The sequence below is a fragment of the Neopsephotus bourkii genome, unplaced genomic scaffold, assembly GCF_033783945.1.
Source record: "Neopsephotus bourkii isolate Nb327-2 ecotype Australia unplaced genomic scaffold, CSIRO-AGI_Nbou_v1 NB_951, whole genome shotgun sequence".
Classification (NCBI taxonomy): domain Eukaryota; kingdom Metazoa; phylum Chordata; class Aves; order Psittaciformes; family Psittacidae; genus Neopsephotus; species Neopsephotus bourkii.
Window position 1 is genome coordinate 2,305,108 of NW_026901445.1, and position 27,901 is coordinate 2,333,008.

The following is a 27,901-nucleotide window of genomic DNA, read 5'->3' on the forward strand; positions in this document are numbered from 1 at the left end:
GGCTTTGAAAAATTGCCTTTGAGTCTTTCTAGTAAGATGTAGCAGCAGTCCCAAGAGAAGCTATGTTGAGGGTTTTTTTTTTTTAATTCATGGAATTAGTTAGCTGCAGGGAAGAACTTGGCTCAGGGAGTCAATCCACATGTGGCTGGATGACGTGGTTTCATCTTCTGAGTGAGAAATACACAGAAAATCTGACACATCCTTCTTGGAATACTGGAAAGGCTCTGAAGTACAACTTGTTCTTTCATCACACCACCATCTTAGTGAAACTTACCAGATGGAAGGCTCCACCAGGAAAAATCCTGTAGGATCTCAGGAGGTCTGAAGAGCTAAAGCAGAGGACCTGTTCCTTAATCTGTGGCTGTAAATTCCAATAAATGGAGTAGCGGATTTCCCCTAAGAAGAAAAATAAGTCAAGCATCCAACCTACTGTGAACAAAGCAACAGGGGTGGACAACAACCAGCTTCATGAAATACTCTGCTTGGAAAGGCTACCTGATAAGTAAAGGAATCCACTTTTCACTAATTAGGAAATAAGACAGGCTAGGAATAAAAAATGGATCTAAGCCAGACTCTTAAAAGCCTAAGAATCATTAGAAATACATAGTGTTTGACTCCATTTTGTACATTTGTCTGGTTTATCCCAAATCTTCTCTCAGACTGGGCTCTCCATTTACATCTTGGGGCCTTTGGGCGCATGTCATGGTTGAGACAGAACCCTCCTTTTCAAACAATTGCTCTCTTCTGGGAAAAGGGGTAGAAAAGCATTTCTGATTAGTCAAAAGGTTTTGCTTGCAAAACTTTTGGTTTGTATATGTGCTCAGTGTGGGTAGGGAAAAGGAGGATAAAAACTAATACTATGAAAAGGAACGTCCCTTTACCTGTGCATAGGTATGCTCATGACATTCAGTGGTACACACATAAATCACCTTAACATAAAATATAAACTAGGAATTGAAGCCAGCTAAAGAGAACAGGAGAATGTTTTGATAAGTGTCTGCTGAGAAAATTAATAATTACAGTTCCACATATTAAAAGTAAGAGTTACCATCCACAAGACCCAAATGGCTTTAAACACACCTGCTTCACAAGAAACAGCCTAATTTCTTCTTTCCGTTGAGCACACCTGCCTTTTTTTGGACAATAATCTTCCAATACAACAATAACTACAGGAAGGCAATCACCTTTTTTAACTGTTTTTCACCCAACACTACAATGATTACAAACATTGCAAAACTATCCCAAACCAAAATCAGGGTAAGAACTACAGTTAATCAGAAGCAGCACAGGCTCACACAACTGTCCCACACCTCCAGATGGCTCTCTTAGTTGCATGAATGTCCTCACGCGAGCGACCGTGGCTCAGAGAAAGTGTCAATTCTCTTGAAGATGAACCTGATTAGTTAAAAATTGGAAAAACATAACCCAGTACAAAAGCCACAGGTGGAAGCAACTCCTTATGGACACAAGCAATTCCAAACCCACAACTTGCACCTAGAAAATGATGCCCCATTATGAAAGCTGGATGTATTTGAAAAGAAACCGAAGTGTCTAACTCATATGTAAAAAAGCTAGATTTTTTTTCATTTTTCTAATGCAAAGCATTAACAAATATAGCCTTGTCTACAACTGAAAGTTGTTAGCAGAAAGCACCAGTGCAGGGGACTGCAAACTGAATAGACAGGAATTGTAAGCAGACAGATTTTTATCACCATGACCTTCTAGAGATTTCAGAGAAAGGAAATACTTCATTCAAGATCCAAAAACATTTCTGAGACCTCTGTGGTGCTCGTCAGTTTGACACAAGAGTCCTGGAACTCATTCAATGAGAGTCCAGCCTGGTTCTGCCACACAGGTCCTCAAGCACAAGAGCAGCATGAAAAAATATTTGAGAGGATGGTACAGAAATATACACCAAAGTCATTGTTAAACTTCCATTATGTAAATGCTTTATGCTATAACCTAATTACATGAACAAATACACAAAAGCTAAACATTTGTCTATAACAGATCCATAGCACCCCACTGCACTAATATTCAGAAAACCAAACCATTTAGGTTAAGTTTACACATTAAACAGTAATTAATCCATAGCACAGTCTAACACATATGGTCTAAAACCATATATATATCCCTATGTGTTTATATTTATATATAGATTACCAACTAAAACAATAAATTACAAATTTAAGCGTGCTTAGGTCTGTCCTACTGGCTGAAATTAAGAGTGCCCCAGTATTAGAAATGAGAACAAAACCAGAAGAGTTCTGCACAACAAATATCTATTAGGTGTAATAAAATGAGGTATAATAAAAATTATGAGAATCTACACCTGTAGAAATAAGATTATTACTATGTTCTGAAAAGTACTCTTGTGCACTTCAGTACGCATATGCAAAAACAGAGGGTCACAATTGAGATTTGACTCAGAGACTTCTTGCCATACAACTGTTACGTAGTCTTCTTAAAAGCAGAGCATGGCTATTCTAATTCACTGCAAAATGATTTCCTGGTGTCCTGGGTTCAGCAGTAGCGGTCATTTTTCTCCTTCTTAGTAGCCGGTGCAGTGCTGTGTTTTTTCAGCCTGGGAACAATGCTGATAACACCGATGTTTTTAGTTGTTGCTCAGTAATGTTTACTCTGACCAAGGACTTTCTGAGTCTCATGCTCTGCCAGGGAGGAGGGGAAGCCGGGAGGAAGCAGAGACAGGACACCTGACCCGAACTAGCCAAAGATGTATTCCTTACCACAGCACATCATGCCCAGTATATAAACTGGCAGCAGCTACTCGGAAGGGCTAGATCACTGCTTGGGTCAGGCTGGGTGTCGGTTGGCAGGCGGTGAGAGGTTGTATTCTCTTCCCTTGTTATTTCCCTTATCATTATTATTGGTGGCAGCAGCAGTGGCTTGTGTTATATCTTAGTTACTGGACTGCTCTTATCTCGACCATGGGAGTTACATTCTTTCGATTCTCCTCCACACCCCTCTGGGAGCAGGAGGAGGAAGGGGTGGGGGAGGAGTGAGCGAGCAGCTGCGTAGCTGAGGTCCCAGATGGGCTTAAACCACAAAACCTGACAATTATGCAAAATCAAATTATGTGAAGACAGCCAATATTATTTTGATTGTAATTCTTACCAACTAGATTCTGCAACAACAAAAAGACCAATACCTATGTTTTTAGAGAGCTGCTGAGCCACAAATAACGAATTATTGGGAAAACACCAGTACGTTTGCCCTGTTCCTTACTCCTGCAGCATCAAATATTGTCCCTTTCTAGAGATGAAATAAAAACTACAGGCACTTTCACAGTACCTAGCTCATAACAACATGTTTTTCATACGAGGTGCAACTCTGCCCAGCAAGAATAAACCTAGAGGTCACACACACAGTGCATGTATCTTTTTTCCCTACCACTCCCCAAAAGAAAGATTTTGAAATTTTTTCCCCAAGGTCATCATGCTCTGAAAACTCCAGAAGGTTTAAGCTGCACATGGACTGCATGAAATGTACTTTCTCCAAGGATGAGAATTCTTCAAGTGCGTCCTCTCCCTTCGAGAAATCCTCTTGATTTCTTTTTTTTGGCTCAACTTTTGATTGCCATGCTCTTCAGTTGCTACTGTTCAACTGGAATGTAGCACAGATCACTTTAATACCACAACCAATTAAGTAGCTGAGGACTCTGGCATAAAAAGGACCATGACATTAAACTGTCTAGATGGGATAAGGGGGGATTTCTTTTGTTTTGGTGGTTTGCTGTGGGTTTTTTATTAATCTGTTTATACTAGAACATCTCAAGTAACATAAGATTACAAAAGTATTTCAGACACATTAAGGGAATGAAAGAGGAAAGGCTTTCAGTAGGTATATTAGAATCATAGAACAGCTAGGGTTGGAAAGGACCTTAAGATCATCAAGTTCCAACCCCCCTGCCATGGGCAGGGACACCTCACTCTAAACCATATTGCCCAAGGCCTCGTCCAACCTAACCTTGAACACTGCCAGGGATGAAGCATTCACAACCTCCCTGGACAACCTATTCCAGTGCCTCACTACCCTAACAGGAAAGAATTTCTTCCTTATATCCAATCTAAACTTCCCCTGTTTAAGTTTTAACCCATTACCCCTCATCCTACCACTACAGTCCCTAATTCCTCCAACATCACTTTCTGCAGTAGCTGTATACTCATTAGTGGGGGTCTCACAAAATTACTGAATTGCCTCTACAGGAGAAAGGCTTTAAGTTAATACATGCCATTTGTTGAACATCCAGTTTTGCCTTTGCTAGTACATCTGTAAGACTTCAGATCTAAAGCACACATTGTTGGTCATGTTACTCCTAATGATGTCAGTGGGAAGTTTTCCATTGACTTCAGTAAGAACAGGTATGAGCCAGTGCTTCTAAAAAAGAAATCCATAAAATCTGCCTTGCCCCCCATAACAAAGCCCAACTTTTAATTTAGGAGCATGCTGTAAGATAGGAAAAATTATTTTGCATATTTGTAAGAGCAAAAACAAGAGTAAAATTTAATATTTATTAGAATTTCTTCCAGTAACAGCATTCAACATCTTAACAAACCAAGTTGTGAAATCTTTAAAAAAACCTAGCATTACAAAAGAAGTTAAAATAAACTGTTCCTTATATTTAATGGCAACAAAGGGGGAATTTTCTATTTTAAAACAAACTTGTCATATAAACAGTATTATTTCAAGAAATGTGATTACCATGATATGTAATTTTCAGAATGGATACACAGTGTATGAATACCAATCTGAATGAAAGAGAGGGGCGGAACACACTACCCCCTTAAAAATCTCAAAATAGGCCATTTCAAGAAAGGGGAGGGAGGGAGAGAGAATCTTTCTAGTGAAATAACTTAGAAAATACCACGCAATGGACAAAAAACGCAAGAGTACATAAGACACTACATGACACCCTCATTACAACACCCCCTCAAGTCTGGTTATACAGTAAATAAAGTTAGTAAAGTGCATCTTTTAAAGACTTGTCTAGTGAAATAGCTTTTCCAAATATAAAACACAACACAAGACGTGCAGTAACATAGTGTAAGTTTTCAAAAACTAATCTTTAACTTTTCATTCAATAAGGAAGAAAAGTTTTAACTGCAGTAGTGTTCACATTATTCTTCGATAGGATGCATCCTCATGGGCTTTTGTTACTTGGCAAATCTTTAAATATGGAGCACGGCAAAATTATGCAGTTTAAGCAAGTGCTTCTCTCAATGTAATACAATTCTTCAATGGCAGAATGGCCACATGCAGTACAACCATGTTATATTTTGGGAAGCTTTGGTGCACTAACGACGGGATTGGTCTCCTGCAAATACCTTCGCCCTGCACTCTTATAGTCATAGGTGCAGGTGTGAGTCTCTGCATAGCGGTGTGTTGCACAGAAGTTGTTTCCACATCTGAAGGATCAAGAATATTAGAAGTCAGAAGCTTTCAGAAGCTTTTAACTCCCTGATATGCTAGAAGCCCTTTGGCTTAATCATGTCTTGTTTGTTTGACAAAGCTGCTTGGATTCTAATCATCCTTGACTGATAACATTAGCTGGTGGGGTAATCAAAATGACATTTTTGTCACCTTTGCAACTCTGACCCAACAGTCTCTTCAGCTGGGAAGTTAAGCAAGATCAGTACTCCTGAATTAGCTATCAAGGACTGAACAATCTTACAAATTCAGAATGACGGGCTTTGGTTTATTTTATTTCTTTTCTAAAGACCTCACACAACATCGGTTGGTAGAATTCAGAGGACAAAACCATAGAACTAAAATAATGGCATCAGGTGAAATCCACATAACGCATTTCAGTTAAAAAACACCACCACATCATTCAGACCACCAAAACAAGATGTTTAGTTCAACACAACTTCTTCCTGGCATAAACTCAAATTAGTTATTTGAGATTAATAAATACACATTTAGTCAGCTGTAAAAACATCAGACAGAATAACTATGGGGAACACGACTCCCTATATGACTGGATAAAGGTCCATCTTCCCAATATCAGTTGCAATTTGAATGAATTAAGATTACAATTTTTTCTTCAAACTTGACAGCTCACCAGCTAAGACTTCTAACGAGGAGAGTATACTCTGGATGTTGTACCTGATCTTGACAAGTGCATCAAGTGGAGACTAGTATTAGTGTCCCATTGCCTGATTATTTGATAAAGTTGTTTGTTGACAGGAAAGCAATTACATCGCTCACAATCGGAGTTCTCTTGAAATGGATTAGGCATTAGAATCACATAAGATTTGGGATAGAAGGGACCCTCAAGATCATCTAGTTCCAACCCCACTGCCAGATGCAGGGACACCTTCAACTAGACAAGGTCGGCTCAAAGCCTTGTCCAACCTGGTCTTGAACAATTCCAGGGATGGGGCATTCACAACTTCACTAGGTGACCTATTCCAGTGCCTCACCAACCCACCAGTAAAGAATTTCTCTGGAATATTTCATCTAAATCTTCCCTCTTTTAGTTTAAAGCTATTCCCCTTGTTCTATCACTATATGCCCTTGTGAAAAGCCCCTCACTAGCTTTCTTGTAGGCCTCCTCTAGGTACTGGAAGATTGCTATAAGGTATCCCCAGAGCCTTCTCTTCTCCAGGCTCAACAACCCCAGCTCTCTCAGCCTGTCTTCATTACTTATGCAACTTTCTGTCTCAGTATTAACCTATAATCTCCATCTATCTATCTATCTGGGTTGATAATAAACTCTAAAACTGTTACTGAGGCTTTGTGTGCCTGGTATTAAATTTCCTTTTCTTTGGTTCTTGATCCTGTAATCACCAGTTCTCTCAAACAACTGTATTCTCTATTCGGTTCACGTTCCATTCTAATAAAAGGTCGTATGGTTGCTTCTTTTGAAACTAGAACAAATGCTATTCTTGGAGATGTGCAATTTACCCCCTTTTCTGGGCTTCATTTTTAACCTTAAAACAAGCTGCTTAGTTACTTCTAGAAGAGCTTGCAGCTATGGGCTCAGCAGGAAAATGTGCAGTGTCCAAACCTGCTTCAAAATCAAAGACTGAAGAGTCAGTAAGGAGGCAGTTCCTCACCCTGAACCTCTCCAACACAATTCCCCACTAGCAGAAGTCTTGCTCATTTTGCTTTTGATTGGCATGAACCAAGATCAGCTTCAAATGCCACCCCCACAGTGCAGCAGTTCTCAACCTTGACTAGATTATTGGAATTGATACTGAAAAAAGAGTACCTTGTGGGAAATAATACTTTACGAACCAAGATCAAAGAGAAAGTGTTCAGGGTTTGGTTGTGGTTTTTTTTTTTTATTTAAGTTTCCAGTCATCACCCCCAAGTGTCAGGTCTCATTGTATTGTCTGCAAATCATGATTTGGGAGACCAGCACTCTGGCGTTCTGCTTTTGAGATGCTCTAGATGCTCAAAGGTGACTGAAGTCTCACAAGAAACACAACACATGCAAAATTAAAAAGCTGTCTCATATAAATTCATATAAATTCACAAACCATGCAGATGTGTTGTAATAGGGCCAAATCTGAGGGAGTTTTTCTGCAAAATTGCAACAAAGTCCATATTCCTCAAATTGTTGTTAACAATTGTAACAAGTTATAATATTATAATAATATGGTTGAGAAACTGCAGAACAGAAATCTTTAGCAAGTTCTCTCCACACCACTACAAAATATCATTGTTCTTTTTTTGTAATCATGTTCTTTATTTCCCAATACCTTGCACCCTAGTAATTTCCATTCCTTGATTTTCCTGGAGGAACATATACCTCAGCAACAGAACAGGCACAACATCCCTGAATTTTAATTCCTAAAGTTTTGCTGAACCAAGAATTGCAGCTTTGTGGAAGGCTGACTTTTGATTTGCTATGCTTAAGGAAAACCATGCAGTGCAGGAAACCTTTTGGTTAATCCAGATATCAATTTTAAACAAGAGCTGATTATACTCTCAGCCTACCTGCACTCATAGGTGGTTGCCAATCCAGTTTTCTTGCCACAAAGAAAGCAATGCTTTGTAATTTTCTTTTTTGCTTGAATTGAGCCATTCACAGGTGGAAGATGGGTTGCTTCACCTGCTTTCAGAGGTAGACACAGAGCAAAGACATTTTATTTTTACTTATTCCTGATCACGAACTAGTCAAATCTTTTGAAATCCAGATTAATTTTGCATTACTTAGGAACCTCAGGTGGGAACCCCAAAGCCTAAACAGAGAGTTAAAAACACACAAGCTAAAAGAGAAAAGACATCTCAAGCCTTTGAACATCTTTGGATGAGGTAAACACAATGCAGGAATTGAATACACTACTCTTAACACCTGCTAAAAGTTCACATAAGTTGCAGAAGAAATCAAGAAATACATCTTCTAATGGTCTTCCCAAATGTAAAATGAAAACACATGATGTGATTCGGAAAGCACTGTACAACTGGGCATTGAAGTACCTAGCATCTAGCATATTCAGTAGCAAATAGCTCAAGTTTGTCAAATAAATATTGCAACATTTGAAAATCTTGCTGATACTCCATAATTGCAAGAAAAGTAAATTATTAGACTACAGGCCTCAATTTAATTATATGATTGCATAAAGCATTTTGCAGATGTTTGTAAGATTTCTGTACTTAACAATTTACTTCGACTTTTTGACCTGTAATTCTTAGCTGTTGCTTTAGCAACTGAAAAGCATGTAAAGGAAAGGCATTTTCCTCCCCTTGGTAGAAGTAAACTCTGTCCACAAATTACTTTTGCATATTTACCATATGCTACAATAGTGAAGGTGAGCAATGCATCCTCTCAAACATTCTTTCAGTCATTCTACCACTATATTGTCAGGATGCTCATAAAAACTGGCCTTTACGAGTTCACACTTTTTTTGTCCAACATACATTCAATCTCAACAGTCAATTCTCAGCTGAGAGACAGCAGGCTACACTCAATAGTACTGCCAGGCAGTCACTACACATTGCAGTCATCACTACCAACCAGTACTACCTCATAGCTATCTAGCACAGGAACTTCCAGGCAATGTTTGCCCACACTATCAATTTCACCATCTTAAAAGCATACTATTTCAGAAGCATCAGTTAGCCCAGTTTGTGATAAAGACAGAACTTGAAGACAGACCCCTGTCATGGACCATACTTGAACAGAAAAAGGAATATACCCATCCTCACATTTATGATCCCTACAGCAATTACATGTAAACTGTATCTGTCCTTTGGCCAGTTATACAACGTATCATTACTGGCCACTTCTCTCTCAAGAGCCTGTAGGATATGATGACACCAACTTTGGCTTGTTCACGTCTGGAACCTTTTGGAAAATACACTTTTTTCTGATGTAAGATGCATCAGAAGAGTATCTTCAGAGTCCTATCCAAGATGACACAGGTGATAGCAGGCTTCCCCATCATGCAGACGTGGTTATTAGAATCATAGAATAGTTAGGGTTGGAAAGGATCTTAAGATCATCTAGTTCCAAACCCCTGCCATGGGCAGGGACACCTCACACTAAACCATGTCACCCAAGGCTCTGTCCAACCCTGCCTTGAACGCTGCCAGGGATGGAGCATTCACAACTTCCCTGGGCAACCCATTCCAGTGCCTCACCACCCTCACAGTAAAGGACTTCCTCCTTATATCCAACCTAAACTTCCCCTGTTTAAGTTTTAACCCATTACCCCTTGTCCTATCACTACAGCCCCTAAAGAAGAGTCCCTCCCCAGCACCCCTACAGGCCCCCTTCAGATACTGGAAGGCTGCTATGAGGTCTCCACGCAGCCTTGTCTTCTCCAGGCTGAACAGCCCCAACTTTCTCAGCCTGTCTTCATATGGGAGGTGCTCCAGTCCCCTGATCATCCTCATGGCCTCCTCTGGACTTGTTCCAACAGTTCCATGTCCTTTTTATGTTGAGGACACCAGAACTGTACACAGTACTCCAAGTGAGGTCTCACAAGAGTACCATCCCTGTTACCAGGGTAAGGACAGACCTGTTAATTAATTGACTGCCAATTCAAAGCTGCACCCCTAGTTGTGAAATGAAGGCACAATTCAGTGTTTTAGCAACTTTAGCTCCCATGTCATTACAAGTACATCATTTTCCCTGTTGCAGCTCCTACTTGAAGATCTATCTTCTAGCTCATTCTCTATATCAGATCTTGAAATTAGTGTTTAGGCACAACATATCCATTTTCAGCACACATCAGGCATTAAGCAGTCCACAGTTACCAAGACTAAGGTAGAAAGAATGATGCCCACCACAAAAAAAAAAAAAAAAAAAAAAAAGGAAAAATCTGCACAGTAATTTTCAGCATCCATGCTCTTATTGCTTCCTCTCCACATTCTTTTTGCCAAATCCTTCTTGGCTCAGGCTGTAACCCTTAAGACAACACCAGTGATAAATTTGCCTCTGACTTCAGTACACTCAGAAGTATTCACAGCACTGACCTTTTGGAAACTTCAGAGCAGAAATCATATTTATGTCTACAGATGACATACAGGATTCACTAAGTATTAAAAATAAGCTAGGTAAGAGTCACAGTTATGTCTACCTAAGATCTGGATGACATCTGCGTGTTAAAGAGTCGCTTAGAATACTAGAAGTTATACCATGATATAGAAGTACAATACAGCAAAGACTTGGAAAGACATACGCCTTACAAAGATAAACTATTCTTGTCCTCTATAGATGTGATATATCAGAAAAGATTAAAGGGTCATCTTCAATTATTATTTAAGTCACACTACTTACCTACTCTTCTCCCTACAGCTGCAATACTTCCATTCATTCCAAGCCCATGCGCAGACTAAAAAGAAAAAAATTTCCACAAGGGAATTACTAGCAGATGGAAATTAAATGGGAAGTTAGGTAGTCTGGTATCAGCTTATCTGAAATCAATGTTTCATCAATCGACATACCTACAAAGAGTCCAAAATTACTTCGTACACAAAATTAGAATTCTGCAGTATAAAGCCTTACTTAAAATGTCTATTTAATAGTCCTCCCATACTTCACAACACACCAAAACGAGAAAGTACATTAGAGATCTGAAGGTAGGCATGTACAGTGCCAGTCACAGTGCGAACTTTGGCATAAATGACAATTAGCAAGCAGCAGGAGATGTCAGATGACACTTCAAACACAGACACTCATAATTCTATCATTATGGTAACTAATGATTTTAGGTGAAAACTGAACAACCACTTCAGTATTTATGAAAAATTACTTCTAGGACCTGTTCAGATAAACAGGCAGTTGAAATACCAGCAGGAATTCAGAAAACAGTTTAAGATCTATCAGAGATTTAAGTACACCTCCCCCTTCCCATCTGCCTTCCCTGAAAAGACACAGACACATGCACTGAAAGTAGAGTTTTCATAATGCCAGTACCAGAAAAGACAGAAAAACTTCAAATTCTTTGGAAGCTTAAGTACTCACTAGAATATATTCAGCAGCTTCATTTGGAGGAGTAGTTTTCCTAAAGCTTTCTTCCTGACAATGCTGCAGGTTTGCAGGTAATGCAATACCAGAAGTCCAAAACCTGCCTGTCCCACAGGAACTCTGTATACTTTCCCTGTTCGTGCTTCGGGCCAGCGAAGCCAGAAATCCTAAGTTACTTACAGAACTCACAGGTTCTCTGGATGCCTTGTTAGCCACATCTGTGAGGTCCCTACCCTCTGCTTTAGAAATTACATCAGGTCTTTTACCGAGTGACTCTACTTTCATGCTACAAAATCTAGCAGTCCTAGAAAAAGAGGAGTCTGCTAAACTGCGGACTTCCAATGATCGAAGCATGTTTGGGGAGGCTGTAGATCTCAAGTTACCAGCCTCAAAGCATTTGGGTTGTGCTTGCGGTTTCAGAGAACTGTGACGTGCCATTTGTGCTGAATACCGAAGAGGTGACAACAGCAGATTTTTTTGAGGACTTAATTCACGAGTACGGAGAAGACCAGACCCCATTGCTGTAGTGCTCAGCACTTTGCTAACAGGTTTTCTGTGCTGCTCTACAACCTTAGATTCTTCATCTCCATCAGGCAGTTCAAGTTCTCGGTTCACCTTTCCTATGTCATATATCTCACTACACTGTTCAGTGGTGTTTTCTTCTGTTAACAAAGCAAAAGCATCTGTTTCAGGTAGAAGTTTTTCTTCTGTTCCATACAGTTCTACATTTGTGAGATTCGGAAACAAAACAGCATCCTCTTCACTTGCTGAGGTCACATTTTCAGATGCTTTTTCTGAATTTTCGGACAGAGATGAAACAGGAGTCAAAATACTATTAGTAGGTAACTTTGCATTTTCTAGTTCAACACGAGATATTTTTGGTGGTAACCTGATGCTACTAATTGACTGTGACCATGAGTTGCTCTGCCAGGTGTCATCTTCCTTAAGAAAGTCATTATCTGTGGATGGCATCGTTCTACCAGCAGTGGCCAAAGTAGCCAATGCTGAAAGTGCATTTTGGGAAGACTCTGAGTGATACAAATTCCCAGGAGGAGGTAGGCAGGACTGTCCAATATGGGGGAGCACTCTTAAAAAACGGTGACGAGCAGAAGCCACTGAGCCACTAGATGGTCGAGGAGCCATCGGAGGACGAGATTTCACCTTGACAGTTTTCTTAGGCTGTTAAATAAATAAAACCCACATACAACAATTAGTATTTGAATTATCGTTTCATTTAAAGATTATATTGCCAGGAATTAAGACACTGTAAGGCCAGAAAAGACTAAATCATTCTTTGTACTGTTATCTGTTGCTAGCCATCAAAACCACACCCCAACATCTGAATAACAGAAATCAAAATATTACAATCAAAAAAGTCTTCTGATAAAAAAAAATCAGATATAGGCAACCACACATCAACAGAATAGAAAGGGAAGCCATAATGCCACCAAAGTTACCCAGCAGAGCTAAGGGTCTCAAACAAAATGAACAATGAAAGAAATCCTCTTCATTTTAGATCTAGTTAACCTAGACAGACATGAACACCAATATAATGCTTTATATTCTAGGTAATCTCATTCTCCTGTTTATAGTCTTTTCAGTTACAGTATTTTTTATGAAGCTTCATTTAAGAGAAACACTGATTTTTACCACAGAACTACTGCAAAACAACATTAAAGTATTGGAAGAAAAAAAGCAAATAAGAAAAAAAGAAAAAAAACCCAAACCAAAACAGCCAACCAACCAAAAAAAAAAAGAAACCAAAAAAACCCAACACGAAAACACACACACAAAAAAACACCATCCCAAAAATCCCATATACCCATAGAAAAACCCACCCAACACATACAAATCAGAACCAGTAGTGAATTGTTGTGAATTGTTTGAATGAGGACAGGTAGATCCAAATAAGACCAATGCTGCACAGCAGAACATTTATACAACAGCATTTACTTAAACAACAGGTAAAGAATCATCTACCCTTGATCCTTCACTTCCCAAGACAGCAAAATATCTGATCTGCTTTTTAGAAAAGCCAGCACCAGGAAAGTGCAAGCCATTTTACAGTAAGAAAATTTAAATCACAACTTCACCTTTTTACTCAGATTCATGTTCTCCATCTTTGCCTTCAGTAGTTTCATTTTATTCATAGTAATTGAATTCTCAATAATCTGTTGGCCAGAAGGTGATGCCTCTGTCTCATCTTCATCATCCGCATATAAGTTATAAATTGAACCACCGCTGAAAATAAAAGAAAGTTTGTGTTCATCCTCTAATCATGTAATTATGTTTTCAATGAAGTAGTATTCTCACAAATAGATTCATATCTGCAGTTGATCTATTGACAAAGCATTATGTAAAACTGTTTGCAAAGACATTTCAAATCTATTTAATTAGCATATAAGCATTCCTTATAAGATGCTCACACAAAGTGATGATGCTGAAATCAGAACATAGCCACACTTCCGGGAAGTTGTTATACCATATACAGTTAGCTCACACTCACTATATATTTTTCCCCACAGAAGGGATATCCAGTTCCACAAATGTCTCCTGAAGGTATGGCCAAAGTTGTTAACTGTGTGACTCAGACAACAAGCTGATCAGTTATCCAATTAACCAGACACTGGCATGGAAGCAAAGTCCAAATTTCTATGCATCCTGAGGGGTGTTCTCACCATAAGTGGAAATGGAGGGTTCACCCATGTGGATGTGATATTCTACTTCTGCTTCTCAAAAAGAAAAAAAAAAAAAAAAAGGATCAGTTTAGGTTTCCAAAGTCTCATACTTGGGGGGGAACAAACAAACCAAAACAAGCAAACAAAAAAAAAAAACAACAAAAAACACTCCCAAAAAACCAAAACACCACCAAAAAAAAACCACCAACCCCCAAAAACCCTACCCAACTTTTTTTCTCCACTAATTAGAGCTGTCATCTTACCTGATTCATGTAGCAAAATTCTAAAGGCAGCACAACTTCAGGAGATAGATACTTAAGATGGCAGCAAATTCAAAGCAGGAGTTAGCAAAACAGTCCAGTCATTTCTTATCAAAACCTGAATAGCTCCATATGGGGCCAGCAAGCTTGGTAAAAGACTCAACACTAAAGAATCATGTCAGAATTTTAATTCTGCAAAGACTTAAGTCACCAACTGAAAACAATTCTTGGAACCGTTTTTCGTTCAAGGTAAGGATAGAGAGAAAAGTGATGCATTGCACACGTTTGGCTGGTTTTTTGCTTCACTGGTTGTTTTTTTGGAGTGGGTTTTTGTTTGTTTTATTTTAATGCAAAAAGAATTGTTATCCTTTTTTTTTTGTATTTCCTGGCTAAATAGCAACCCCCCAAAAAACACATACAATAAAAAAAAAAAAAGCCCCAAAGAGTAACGGAAGGATTTCTTTGCTTTGATTCTAAAATTATAGAAGATGGACATGAAACTTTGCTCTTGATCACACTTTTAGCCCACTTTCCAATGAGTATACTTCAAATCTACTTTATCCATAGGTGTCAACATTCCTGAGATCTTGCTTGTAAACGTATACCTCAAAAACGATCAGTAGCTTGCTGAAACCTTTTGACATCAGTGCTTGCCAGTCCCCTACCACAACTTCAACAGTTTTCTTTTAATCCAGAGACAATAATCATTGTATTTACACCTTGTAAATTTTGAACCCTTAACCACAGATGAAAGGAAATGATCTGGAGAACTATAAAACAAAACTCAAACCAGTGCCTCATTTCTAAATTGCAGCCATTAAGTTCTGCTCCACATGTAAGCAATATGATAAAAGCTGATAAATAAGTGCCTCAAAACTCTCAGTCACCAGTATATGCACACATATAAACATATTTTACTGTCAGTGTGCAAAGTGCTACTATTCAGAGTGATTCACAGCCTTCCTCTATATAGAGAAAATGAAAAGGTCTGATTTACTTCCATTCTCTCCTCTGTTACTGTTTCCATTTCCCACAAAGTCTGCCCAGCCATAAAGATTAAAAGAAAACAAAAAAACAACACCACACAAACAAACAAACAAACAAAAAAACCCCAGAATTTCTCCCCCACCCAATCAGTGTCTGCCTTAGTAGAAAAGCTAATAAACGAACACCCACAGAAAGCACTGAACAACTGAAGCTGAATGTTTTCAACTCAGTTGGCTTCTAACCTAACTGGATAATTTAACCAGTGACAGCACATTTCTTAAGTATAATGTATCTGACTTCTATACATGCTCTTGTGCTTTGAAAAGCTTACCAAGATGCCTTATAAGAGCCAAAAGAATGTGGTTTTTCCTCTGGTTTGCTACCTTTAGCCAATCTCAAGTAAATAGTAAATTACTATTTAATTTATACACTAGAATTATCTAGTTGAAAACTAAGAGTTTCAAACAATTGTCCATGCTAGTTTTAAATGGGGGCTGGGGACAGAGGAAAAACAAAACCACCTCTCACACACAAGAATTTGAACATGTAGGCAGATACCAGAGTGTCCATTATACTGGGGAAAAAAAATAAAAATTAAAAGAAAAAAAATCAAAGTTCAAACTCCTGAGAATTCCTTGCATCAATTCACAGTATAGCATCCACAGTTCTAGCTCTCTGGATGGTCATTTGCAGTTAAAGGTAAAAGGGAACCATTTGTTAGTAGGCAGAGTATCAATGAGTACAGGAATTACACCTGTCTGCCCCTCTTTTCAGAAGTTTATTTAGCCCAATGCAGCAGCAAGGTTATCAGTTCTTGCTGATGATGGTGGCTTTTACCTATTTCAAATATACACACAACATAGTAAGTGGCTATTTACTGAAAATGAGTGCAAGGCTTGAAAGATGATCACAAATCTAAAATATTTGTGTATTTCCTCCTCTTATTATTTTTTTATATAATAATATTATTTCAGAACATTAATGAAGTAAACACCAGCAAAACAAAAACCCCACCAACACACCCCCAGTTTCTCCAAATCTTCAGACAAACCCTTTCAGGATTTTTCACTGCCAGGCTACTATCTTCCTGCCTAATCATTTGGTGAAGTCACATCCACATCAGAAAGTTTATGCTGTGAACAGAAGAATGTTTCTAAACTAAATAAATACCTTAAGATGGAAGGGAAATACATTTATTGCTAAATTGACTCTCCTGTGAATTGTTCCCTTTAAGAACGGGCTGGAATGCTGAAAAGTGCCATAAGCACAAGGTCAGCTTTATCTCACTCTATTGACACACATGGCGATAGATCACTGTCAGCATGGCCGCTGACCACCAGGTACTACTGTGTTGCTAGGCTTACCAGTTATAGCATTTTAGGACACATTTCTTGCAATATTTCAGATACTTTTTTGATAAAGTCAACAAATAGAGCTAAAAATTATACAGCACCTCGCTTTTGAAAAATAATACAGAGATTAAAACCAACTTTACCCCAAAGATTCCGATAATGGTGTTAAAGTGCCATCTCCCCGGTCTACCACACGGAAGAAGTTCAACTGATCCCCTTCTCGATATACTAAGAAGGTAACTTGTTTGTTGGATGGCCCTTTCTCCCAAATCTCATCTCTAGTGGGATCCATGTATTCAGCCATTTCCCTGATAGGGTCTTCCACAGGAACTATGAAGAGAAGGAAAAAAAAACCAACCCAGAGTAAAACCAGATGATTATTATTATTGTTTTGATCACCTTTGAGAATTCAGCTCAGTTTACAATGGGAATTCCCAATCTAGAAGATACGCTGAGGGTTTTTTTCCCATGTGAAAATTATCAAGAGGATTTCTCCATTTTCATTCCTGTATAGACGATACACAGGTTTAACACTGGACGAAACCAATGCCTGATTCTTAATAATCAGATTTTTAAAAGTATATGTATAATTACATTACAGCATATTTTTTCTGCAGGTAAGGAACTGCTGATTTTAAAACTATACATATAAACATACTTGTTAAACTAAGGGCAAACAAAATGAAAAGGATGGTGCACTTGGTGTGTTAAAGAAGAAAAGATGAAAAAAAACAACCCAAAAAAAGACTCTCTCCATTTTTGTTAAGTACTTTCCAACTGATTTGGAACTGAAGTCTGCTCATCTAGAATGCTTAGCTAAGAAAAGCTGTTTCTGGTTACAAGATGTTGCATGAAACTATTTTGAACTCAGTTGGCACTTACCTCTTCTAGTGTTAATAGGTCCACCTCGCATAGCCAGAACTAATTTCAGAGTGCAGCCTTCCGAAATGCTGAAAATAACAAATAAAATTTTGCAGCATCATGATTACTTATGCTAATAATTATTTAGAAACATTAATTGTCATTTATTCTATACTTACTTATAATCATTCAAACAATAGTCATCCCTCAGTTCTGTATTATTCCAAATTAAGTGCTGCTGAGAGACAGGAATACCTAAAGAAAACAAACAAAATATTATTAAAATTCAAGCTTAATGGGAGTTCTGCTTTTTGAAGAATGAAGAGCATGAAGCAATGAAAGAGAGGTGAGAAAGTGAATTACAGGGGAAAGACAAGAGGAAACAGGACAAGAACAGGTGCATGATATCCAACCTTCCAAACAGCTCTTAATAACAATAGCTGTTGTTCTTTGAAAGTCAAAGATAAGACCATTAGCAGGCTTGTGTTCACACAGAGTTCAATCTTTTGGCTCAACAAGGGGTCTGTAAAAGTACGCAACTGCTTCAGACTTACTGAATACTACTTCTTTTACAGTCTTCGGGTGAGAGTTTTTTCCCTGTTGTCTGTACCTCAGAGCTTTACGTCTACTGACAGGATAAAACTTCTAACTATAGAACTGCTGAATAATTTAATCACAGACTGATATTCTGTATTACAGTCAAGACAAGGTTGCATTAAGGCAGCTCTATTACAGTGGTGACAACTCGATGTTTTTTTATCATTGTTTGGTTTGGAACCAGAAGGTTCACATATACAATACAGTACCATAGCAGGTAGTCAAACTTTGTACTACAAACACTTTTATTTTGTTGTGGGTGTTCTTTCAGGCCATCAGAGCATTTTATTACTCATACACAGTATTATTAATTTTCAACTCAAGTTCTGGGACAGATCTGGCTAACTATTTTTTGTTAAAGGGAAGTAAGCATTATGAGTATTTCCTTATTAAAAATCCACATTCTACACAACAATTAACTTTGTTTCTTCATAGTCAACTTATTTAGATACATATGTAATACACATAAATATGCATAAGCCATTACAACCTGAGGTCTTCACACATTTTTACTAGAATGCTACCACTCTCCAAATTTGGGTGAGAATACAACAAGAAAAGATGAGACATCTCAGATCACACACAGAAAAAAAAATTCTTCCCTTCAGCACCAAAAAGAAGTACTGTTGTTCAATTTGTCCAGTGAAGTCCAAGTAATCAAGATCTCACTGTGCATTCCTGACAAACTGTAATTAAAATGAATGCCTAGAGAGGCCAGAACTACTTTTTCAAAAGGGTCTAAGTCCTAATCGCAGCCTAAGAAGCAAAAGCTATAAATATATTTTCCAAAAGGCTACATTAAAATAACCTTATCTTGTACTTTTATTTACTGCATGTTGAGGTATTCAAAAGGATATACAAGTAGCAATGCCATACAGTAGGACTTCCCAAAATACATCTGGCAAGAGAATACAAAGTTCAGACTCTTCCAGGTGGTTTCCAAACATACCCTAAAGCTACCAACACCCATCACTAGCAAGGAAGAAAAGAGGAAAGTCTGAACAGATTCAACAGGCAAGCAGGAGACATGCTATGTGGACATCCTGCAGAAGGAGTGCACTCTGGAGGAACTGTCATTGTTATTTAAGTTTTAGAGAAGATGGTAATTCCCTTTTCTCACCACAGCTCACATCATCTTCTCTTTTATGAACAACCAATGCAACTTTACTTCAGTTGGACAGCATTTAACAGGAATCTTGTATTCTCTGAAGTCCACAAGACATTTATGAGAGGAATATGTTCATATAGTAGACTAACATAAGTGCTACTACACTGCCAGCTATTTAGTAACTGGGTTTCAGTTATGATTCAAGTCTGCAGCATAAGCAAAAGAAGAACAAGCTGGCAAGAGCCAGCAAGTCTACGGTGAAGTTGTTTTCTGTGTTTTTGCAGTCTTCTGATCACAAACAGTCATTACTGTCTGCATTTGTTATGGTTTCAGCAGCCTCCAAGGAGCAATTTCCAATTACTTTGATAAACCAAGAGAGCACTTGTCAAAAAGACTGGCTTGCAACTGGCTGTACTACAGTGAAACATGGTTTTGTTCATTTAACAATGACAATGTATTTTTGGTTAAATGAACAGATGAAAAGACTACTCTGCTTTAATGAAAAACAGTGAAGTCTTTATTACTAATTCCCTTTTATGCTGCTTTCTAAGAATTCTATATACACAGAGGAAATACCATGTGCTTTATCGGTTCAGGTGCAGGAAAAAAACAATCAGCTGTCCCTTTTCTGGATCATAGTAAGGCTTTCTTGAGAAAAGATTTGTGCATGGGATCAGCATGTAAAACTGGCAAAAATAATAAGAACTGCAAGATCCTATCCACTCTCCCTAAGCAACACATGACTGTATCACCAGCCTGCTCTAGATCGGTTCCAAAAGAGGGGTAATAAGCTACATCTCAGTGCTCAAATGCACTTGGCCTAGACAGGTGATAGTACAGAAGAATCTGCAGGCTTCTGGTTGTGCATCTGCCTGCCCTTTTCCTGTCTGCTCCCATCCCCTGGGATGCTCCAGTATCTCAGGAATTTCCATCAGGCCTTGGCCTTTGCATGATAAGTTGGACAGTGAAGTGTCCCTTGACCATACCAGGAACTCTTGCATGGCTAAGGGGGGAAGCACTGATCACATTAGGGACTTCTGTTCCCTGGCTAAGGTAGGAAAGGAGTGCGGAGATAAAGTCAGTCATCCCCTGACAGCCTTGGAACATTCCTTCCTGTGATATAGCCTGAACAGAACAATACCATTGTTAACTGGAGGTTTGAGAAACTTCTAGTAATTACCAAGCCAGATTTTGGTCAGGCGGGAAACTTACTAACAACTAAAGCAAATCATTTTGTAATCCTATAAGCAGTGGTCTCTAGCGAGACGTTTTGAGCACTCCTGGACCACAGCAGGCTGCTACCAGCATCTCCCTCTGAGTTCGATGCCCCTCAGAGCTTCCAGACTCTAAAGTTTGTGATAAGTGGAGGACCATCACCAAAAGACGGGACCTGAGCTGAAGTCTCCCCACCCCTTGAGAAATGCTGAGACATTAGGAATATTCTAGTCAACTTGAGGGGAATTTTTAGAAGCTATGCCTTTATATGTCTTCATGTATGTGTACGTGTGTAGGTTTTATATAGATTATATATGCTTTATAGATTTTTTTATAGATTGCTATAGCAAGTGTAGTAAATACTATTGACTTACTTTATAAGATCCACCTTAAAACTGCAAACTGCTGGTAGGTGAAATCTGTGTAAAAATTCCCTCTGTTGTGAACTGGTGCACTTGTAACCCTTCAGGCATATACCACTGACCAAGTCCGAGACTTAAAACTACACTCATCCACACCTAGGCTCCTTTGAGAGAAAGGGGTCTATTCTGAAGCTTGTGACTCAACAGGAGGGTCTTCCTTACCGTTTTGTGTCTTGTCTTCAGTCTCTGCACCATTCATCTTTAGCTAGATTTTCCTTTGTATGTCTCATCCATGTAATAAGTAAGAGCAAACCTTGCCATTAAATTCTGTTAAGTTGTACTTTTATTAACTCACTATAAAACTATTCTTTGCTAATACCTTTGATGGTCATTCTTTGAGCTACCTTAAACCACTCTTCATGCAGGTCTGTCTCCTGAAGTGGCTGCAGATGCACTGACAATCTGACCTACTAAAATGTGGGGAGGAAAGAAGTAAGTACTCTGTCCTATTTCTGAATCAGCCTATCAGATATATTCTTAAGCTTCACTCCTTTACTCTTCTTTCTGGCACGCTAAGCCGGTTCACCAGAGAAACTGATGTAGCCAAGTCAGACCCAGAAACAAATGACCAAACCTGTAGATTTCACAACAAACTTGATTTTATATTGTGTATAGAAGGTTACTGAGTTTAAGAAAACACCACAGACATTTAGAAGCCAAAGTTCAAACATTTTACTTATCTTTGATCCAATGTTCAAATTGCTGTAAAGTTCCTTATTTGTTCTTGCTTGCAGAGAGGTTGGTCTGACAAGTCTTATTTTCCCCCCACAGGAGAGCAGGGGGAAGAGGTGCAAAGGTTCACAACTTACAGCAGCAGGACTGTTTTCGCAACTCCTAAATCTCCCATCTTTCATTTGCACATAGTCAGCTACATTAGTGTGCATGGTGATCAGTGCTGACCTATTCTTTATTCTAGGCACTGACAGAGGAGACTAACAGCAAGTCACCGTTAACTGAATACAGGCCAAACTTCCTAGCAAATGTGACCTTCCAAAAGCTGTTCTGACCATCTGATCTGGGCACAAGCTTGCATTTGCAGGAATGTTTTCCCAGCTCAGACAAGGCATAAGCTTGAAGAAGCTTCATGAACTTCTTTTAGTCTTTATCGGCACAGTAAACAGGCAAATAACTAAGCAAACAGGAGACACAGAGGAAAAGTAGTAGACAAAAGAAAAGCAAGTTTTTTTGAAAACTTATTACCCTTATGCAATCAATTTATTCCAGTCCTGACAGAAACATAACCATTTTCTCTAACATTAGTAGTAATAAAATATAATACATACTCTGAATTCACAGAATTTAGAAAGAAATTATAACATCCAGAAGAAATCTGCTTGATATTCATCCACTTCCTTTGCTTCAGGTGAAGCTGCTGTACATAGGCAGCAAAATAATGACAGGAAAAAGACCAAAGTATCAACTGCCATGATGAATTAAAGAGTACACACACATTCAACAAAACGCTGTTGCATCTGTTCCCTGCTGAACACAAGCATTCCAAATTAACTAGCTTTAAAAGCCAGTTCTGTTTTTCCGCTTTACAATAATACAAGAACAAGAGAACATCTAAGTTTTCACCTAAAAAGATAGATGTTTCCATATATGCAGATCACAAAATTCAGTTGCAAGCAGTCACTGAACAAATCACAACCAAGTTGTTTCTTCTTATTTTTAAACTAGCTATGTAAATGAAGGCCTTAACCCTCCAGCTGCAGAATGCAAATTAATTCCCACAAAATAATAATACCACTATTACCAATTCCCAACCCCAGCCTCCCCCCCTTGAGACTCGATCCTATTTTACTGAACACACACATTTACAGATGTTATCTATTGTTCTGTAACAGATGAAAGAATTAGCCACTCCAGGAATACACTATCAGAATGTTCTTTCTATAAAAGTCAATATAATAATTGGTGTTTCCAAATAAGGAATACTAAACTTTGCCCAGAAGCTACAAAGACTTGTGCAATAAAGGTAGCAAGAAGATATCTTCCACCAAAAAAAGGCAAAAAGCTATTTCCTCTTTCATTGAAGTCCTGCTATTTTTAAGTACCGTTCATGTGTTAAAGCTCAGTCTTTCATGTCACCTTGAAACTCAGGTACCACCTTATCCATGTCCTGCTCATTCATGTCACTCCAACACATGATCCTGCTTTCAAATACAAATAATCAAATGAAACCAATGAAGCAGGTAACACTGCTGCCCACACTATGCTGTGCTACTGGCTGTGTGTATTCTAGCTTTTATGCCACCAGCAGAGACAAAGGAAGATATTTCTTCTCAGTGTACCACTTTAAAAAGCTCATTTGGTGAATCTGAGACAAGGAACAATTCACTGTAAGTGGCTCCAAAGTCAACATTATAACAAATCTAAATTTTTGGATACCAAGTGCTTACTTTGCCTGGAACATATTTGAGGATAAATGCCTGGATTGGATAGAAACACATCAGATCTGCTTTAACTTCAACTCAGAAGTAGAGTTAAGAGTTGCACTGAAATTTCAGATGCCTTAGAACCCATTAATAAATTTTTACCCCTATTCTTTACTGACTTAAAACCAACTGGAAACAGCTGGAGATATGGAGCTCACTCTTAGTAAGGCACCAGTGTCTACTACAGCTGTCTAAACAAGCCCTTCCCATATCAGATCATTAAACAGACACCAAGAATGACAAGTATACAAAACTCCTAACATGCCATCCATATTATCCTTTCTTATTACAGTGCAGTCTACAGCTATTGATTTTCAGGTTGTTGACAAAGGTCAGTTTTCTTGATTTAGTTTTATTATTAGACTTTTACAACTAGATGTATTGGTGACATTTGAAAAAAAATTATTAACTTCTGAGACAACTCTAGATTCCGTTCTTGGAGATACCAAGTCTTAATTTTCCCCTAACTTGTCCTTTTATATGCTTACATACCATTACCCTTACACTCAAATGAATCCATAGAGACAATACATATACTAGGTACCCTATATAGTCTCCCAGCAGTGCAGGAAGCATTCTTCAGCCAGAAGTGCAGCTTAAATGCACCTCTTTGTTCACACTCCATGAAAGTTGACACTATACAATAACAAAAAGTTAAAAACAGCAGCAGAAAAAGGAACAGGGGTAAGCTTCTTACTTCCCATACTAAATCACAACAGCAAAATTACTTTAGGATTTTTGCTTTAGCTGGGTGATTCATTGCTTGCACTTGTACACTGTTAATAGGAACTCCATCAATTAAAAGTGGTTCATTACTTTTTACATGCAGTATCAACCCCAAATGCAACATAAAATTGATTTGTCACTGTATATCTGTCCCCTCCACACACAGTTGATCAAGATGTCTTCACTCTGCCTCAAATAAATAATATTAATCAGGACACTGCAGATATTTTAAACTGTGTTCTGGAGTACCAAGAAATTTCAACTGACTTCTAACAATTCAATGGTAAACACCAGTGAAGTCTTATCTTCCATATTTTAATGAAATTTACTTACTAATAAAGTCCATATAGCAGGCACCTAAGCTACTACCTTATCCTATCAACTACAATACCAGAACAAAATTCTCAATAAGTAATATTATAACTTCATTACTTAGCTGTTCTTATAAGAAACTAGTAAGAAACTATGATACTTTTGTAAGCTAGGCACACTCAGCCTACAATAATAAGCTATAAGTATAATTCAGGATGTCTACTGGCAATCTCCTATTTCAGAGTAAATTAAAATTCCTCTTCCTCACATCTCCTACTGTCTTTGCATGCATCCTTTAACACTCACTTCATCTATACTGTCCAGATACCTTTCCTTCTCCTATACTCTACTGCCTAAGCTCCCTTTTAATTCACTCTTAGTTAGCATTCTATCATGTATCTGCTTACATCTCTCCTACGCCTATATTCAGTCATGAAGGAAACACCTTTCCTTTTCTTGTTTCACCTCTAGCCTCCAGGAGCATCTCAACATATTCTCAGACTTGTGATTAATTATGGCCCTGTCCACAGGAAACAAAAGCGTATCTACATAGCTGCGCTAATGGAGGTACAATGATGTAAACTCTAGTTATCTGCATGGTGGACCTTTTACTATGGGACCTTACTAGCAGAAAGTCATCCCTATTGTTGAACGCTTTTGTGTTTTAAGACTTGTCAGCTACATTTTTTTTCCTGTTCATTAGCACAGATTTCCATAAGAGGAGGACAGTACCTTAGATTCAAGTCTAAAGCATAGCATTACATCTCACAGAGGGTGGGTTCCACACAGACAGAAGAATGAAAAAAGTGTTCAGCTATACTGGGGAAAGAGAGGATCCCTTTTCTTACAGATCAGCAACTCTGGTACCCTCAGCTTGTGTAGCTACAGAGTTCTTTAACTCCTCCAAAGTAAGGAAAAGGATACAGTGCTTCAAAGTAGCTGAAGTATTTAAACTCATGTGTTTTAAATAGCATTCTTTCATGCAGGATCATCCTCACTGTAGAGTGAAAGAGGTGAGAGAGGACTAAGCTACATCTTTTCTCCTCACATTAGCACCAGAACTGGACTCAAAGGAGGTTTTCACTTTGCAAGATGTGCCAAGTTCATCACGATAAGACAAATCATTGTTCAGCCAGACTTTTACCAGAAAAAGATCATTCACTTAAACAAAATTCTAACTTCAAGCCACCTTTGCATCTGCCTGCACTACAGCTGGTCTTGTGACTGCAGTATCATAAACCATAAACTAGCTAACCTAAGAAGCAACAACCAGAGCACCTATGTTTAAAGTATGCTCGACAGTTGCAATATAGACATACTGCAACACTCGAGTTTATAACCTTGCTAGTTAACAAGTTATACCAGAGAATACTTTAAAAACCAAAAATGCTATATCCCATATAATACCACAATTAATGATTTAACATAGACTTCTAAAGATTTACCTTATTAAACAAAACACAACAACAAAAGGAGGGCAAAAATACCAATTCCAGCAAAGCCCAAGCTATGAACTGACAGGAAAAGGAAAAAAGCAGAAAAACCCCTCAATTCCAATTAAACCCAAGCAGTAAACCAAGCGCCTAGTTTATATACATAATACTGAACAAGTCATTAATCCGATCTAAATAGCAATTATAATTTTTAAAACAAGACTTTCTCTAAAGTGAAGTTTATACTGAAATGAGAGAACAGTACCTTCCAGTCTTTGAATTTTAGCTTTCACAGAAATAACCGTTTCAAAGGGGGAAACTCGCAGTTCAAAGCACGTTCCTGTGAGTGTTTCAATGAAGAGCTCCATAGTTTCACAAAAAGGAAGCTTGTAGTGAAACGGTCCCATATTATCTTCGTTGAAAAAAGGAGGCTCTTTCTTGTTGGCCATTACAAAGGATTTACAACTTCCTTGTAAGGAGATCTGTCAGAAACTACATTCCACTTCCAGCCAAGTCAGCTTTGAGGACAGGTGTGGTGCATCGCTGTTCATTTCTAGGATTTTTCATCTATAAAGCAAACAAGCATAGCGCTAACAACATCTGCATGTGGCTGTTGAAGAGAATTCATTCTTGATGAAGAATGGAACAGCTATTAAGAAGCAGTAAATTACTATGTAGGTTGTACAACAGATTACCACAAATGCTATTAGTATATTGTAGGTTTAGGACTCTAGTTTCAGTCAGCATTCCAGGGCCTATCTCCTACCTTTCTTATGTCTGTTTTCACAAACGACCTACACTAACGCCTAAAGCCAACATGAGCTGAGCCCTTCAGCAGGATCAGACCTGCGGAAAAAGCTCCAGGAAGGCATAAATACGAGGACTCGTCCGGGCTCGGGGAGGGCAACAGGACAGCAGCTTTCACACCTCGGCCGCTCCATGCTGCCCCCGGCCCAGTCCAGCCCTGGCACCGGGAGGCAGGCCGGACTCAGGCCAGCGGAGTCGAGCACCCGCAAACAAAGGAGCAAGAGCAGTTGCCCACCCTCTCTCCCACCCGCCGCAGCCACCGCCGCCGATCCTCGGTGCGGCCTCACACCCTGGGTAATACGCGAGCCCCACCTCAAGGACCAGCCGTGCCCCAGCCCACCCCCAAAGGAATCCACCCACCTTCCCTCCAGGGACGCGCTTACCACCGGCGGGGACGCGGGAGGGGTTAGCGCACTGCCCCTCTCCTCGGGTCCCAGGGACCCCGAGACAGCAGCACTCCCGGGGGCTGCAGAGCCGGTCCGCGATGGGAGGAGAGAGGGAGGGGTCTCATCTCACCTGCCGCCGCTGGGCCCGCTCGGGAGGAGACAGAGCTTCTCTCCCCCCGTGCAGCGCCGCCGGCCGTGCCTCACAGGAGCTCTGCAGCCCCGGCGGGACTCATGCAGCCGGAGGAGCTATAGGGTAAAGAACTATGGGGTAAGGGGCTAGGACCCAAGAGCCCCCCCCCAAAACGCCGCACCGCCACCACTCGCTCCCCGGCAGCCCCCGCGCCTACCTCTCCTTCATGACATCCTCCCCGGGCAGCCTCCTACGGGCCAATGCGACGTCGGTTCTCAAGCGGCTCTCCCAATCAGCTCCCTGGAGGGGCGGTGCTCCGGGAGCCTCAGGGGCGGGTGTCCGCCGGGCCGGGCGCGCTGCTGTCGCTTGTTGTGGTCGTTAGGACGCGGGGAGGCAGAGCATGCGCGGAGAAGGACCCGGATGCAACTCCCCAGCCTCTAACGGCAGCCACGTGACGGAAGGCCGCGGTGGCTCCTGGGACGTGTAGTCTAGCGAAGGCCAAGGGGGCCAACACCTCGCCCCGGCCCTACCGCTACATCTGCTCAAGGAGAACGGTCAAAACCAGCGTTTATACCTCAAATTGAACCCGTGAGGCGTCTAGGGAACGCTAATGCCTACCAGCACAGCACTGGGCCCAGTCGAAGCACAAGTGGGATGACACCCAGCCACTGCAGGCCTTTCCCTTATGCTGAGCCAGTGCTGGCTGGAGGTGAGCGCAGCTCTGAGGCACCTTTACTCATGGTCAG

The 27,901-nt window shown here is 39.6% G+C and overlaps 1 protein-coding gene across 12 annotated transcripts; it reads right to left on the reverse strand.

Annotated features, from left to right (window-relative positions):
* ZFAND4 (zinc finger AN1-type containing 4) lies at positions 1-27,826 on the reverse strand. 12 transcript variants are annotated; one of them, XM_061358792.1, is made up of 11 exons: positions 27,156-27,261; positions 26,098-26,399; positions 17,761-17,836; positions 17,603-17,670; positions 16,864-17,050; positions 13,537-13,684; positions 11,441-12,622; positions 10,754-10,808; positions 7,966-8,083; positions 604-744; positions 1-396 (listed from the first exon to the last, which is right to left on the reverse strand). In XM_061358792.1, exons 2-10 carry the CDS (start codon positions 26,279-26,281, stop codon positions 639-641), a joined length of 2,124 nt encoding a protein of 707 aa, XP_061214776.1. In that variant the 5' UTR covers positions 26,282-26,399; positions 27,156-27,261; the 3' UTR covers positions 1-396; positions 604-638. The 12 variants fall into 12 exon arrangements, 9 of the variants coding, with proteins under 9 accessions (XP_061214776.1, XP_061214775.1, XP_061214771.1 ...); XM_061358791.1 differs by having other exon boundaries at positions 1-744; XM_061358787.1 differs by lacking the exons at positions 1-396; positions 604-744; positions 27,156-27,261 and adding exons at positions 4,519-5,426; positions 27,373-27,826.
* Between the last annotated feature and the right edge of the window lie 75 nt (positions 27,827-27,901).

Coding starts and splice junctions, on each gene's coding strand:
- ZFAND4 (XM_061358787.1), bottom strand. CDS start 26,281: ATGGCCAACAAGAAAGAGCCTCCTTTTTTCAACGAAGATAATATGGGA. Junction 17,671..17,760: donor TATTGTTTGAATGATTATAA/GTAAGTATAGAA, acceptor TGTTATTTTCAG/CATTTCGGAAGGCTGCACTC. Junction 12,623..13,536: donor ACATGAATCTGAGTAAAAAG/GTGAAGTTGTGA, acceptor TTTATTTAACAG/CCTAAGAAAACTGTCAAGGT.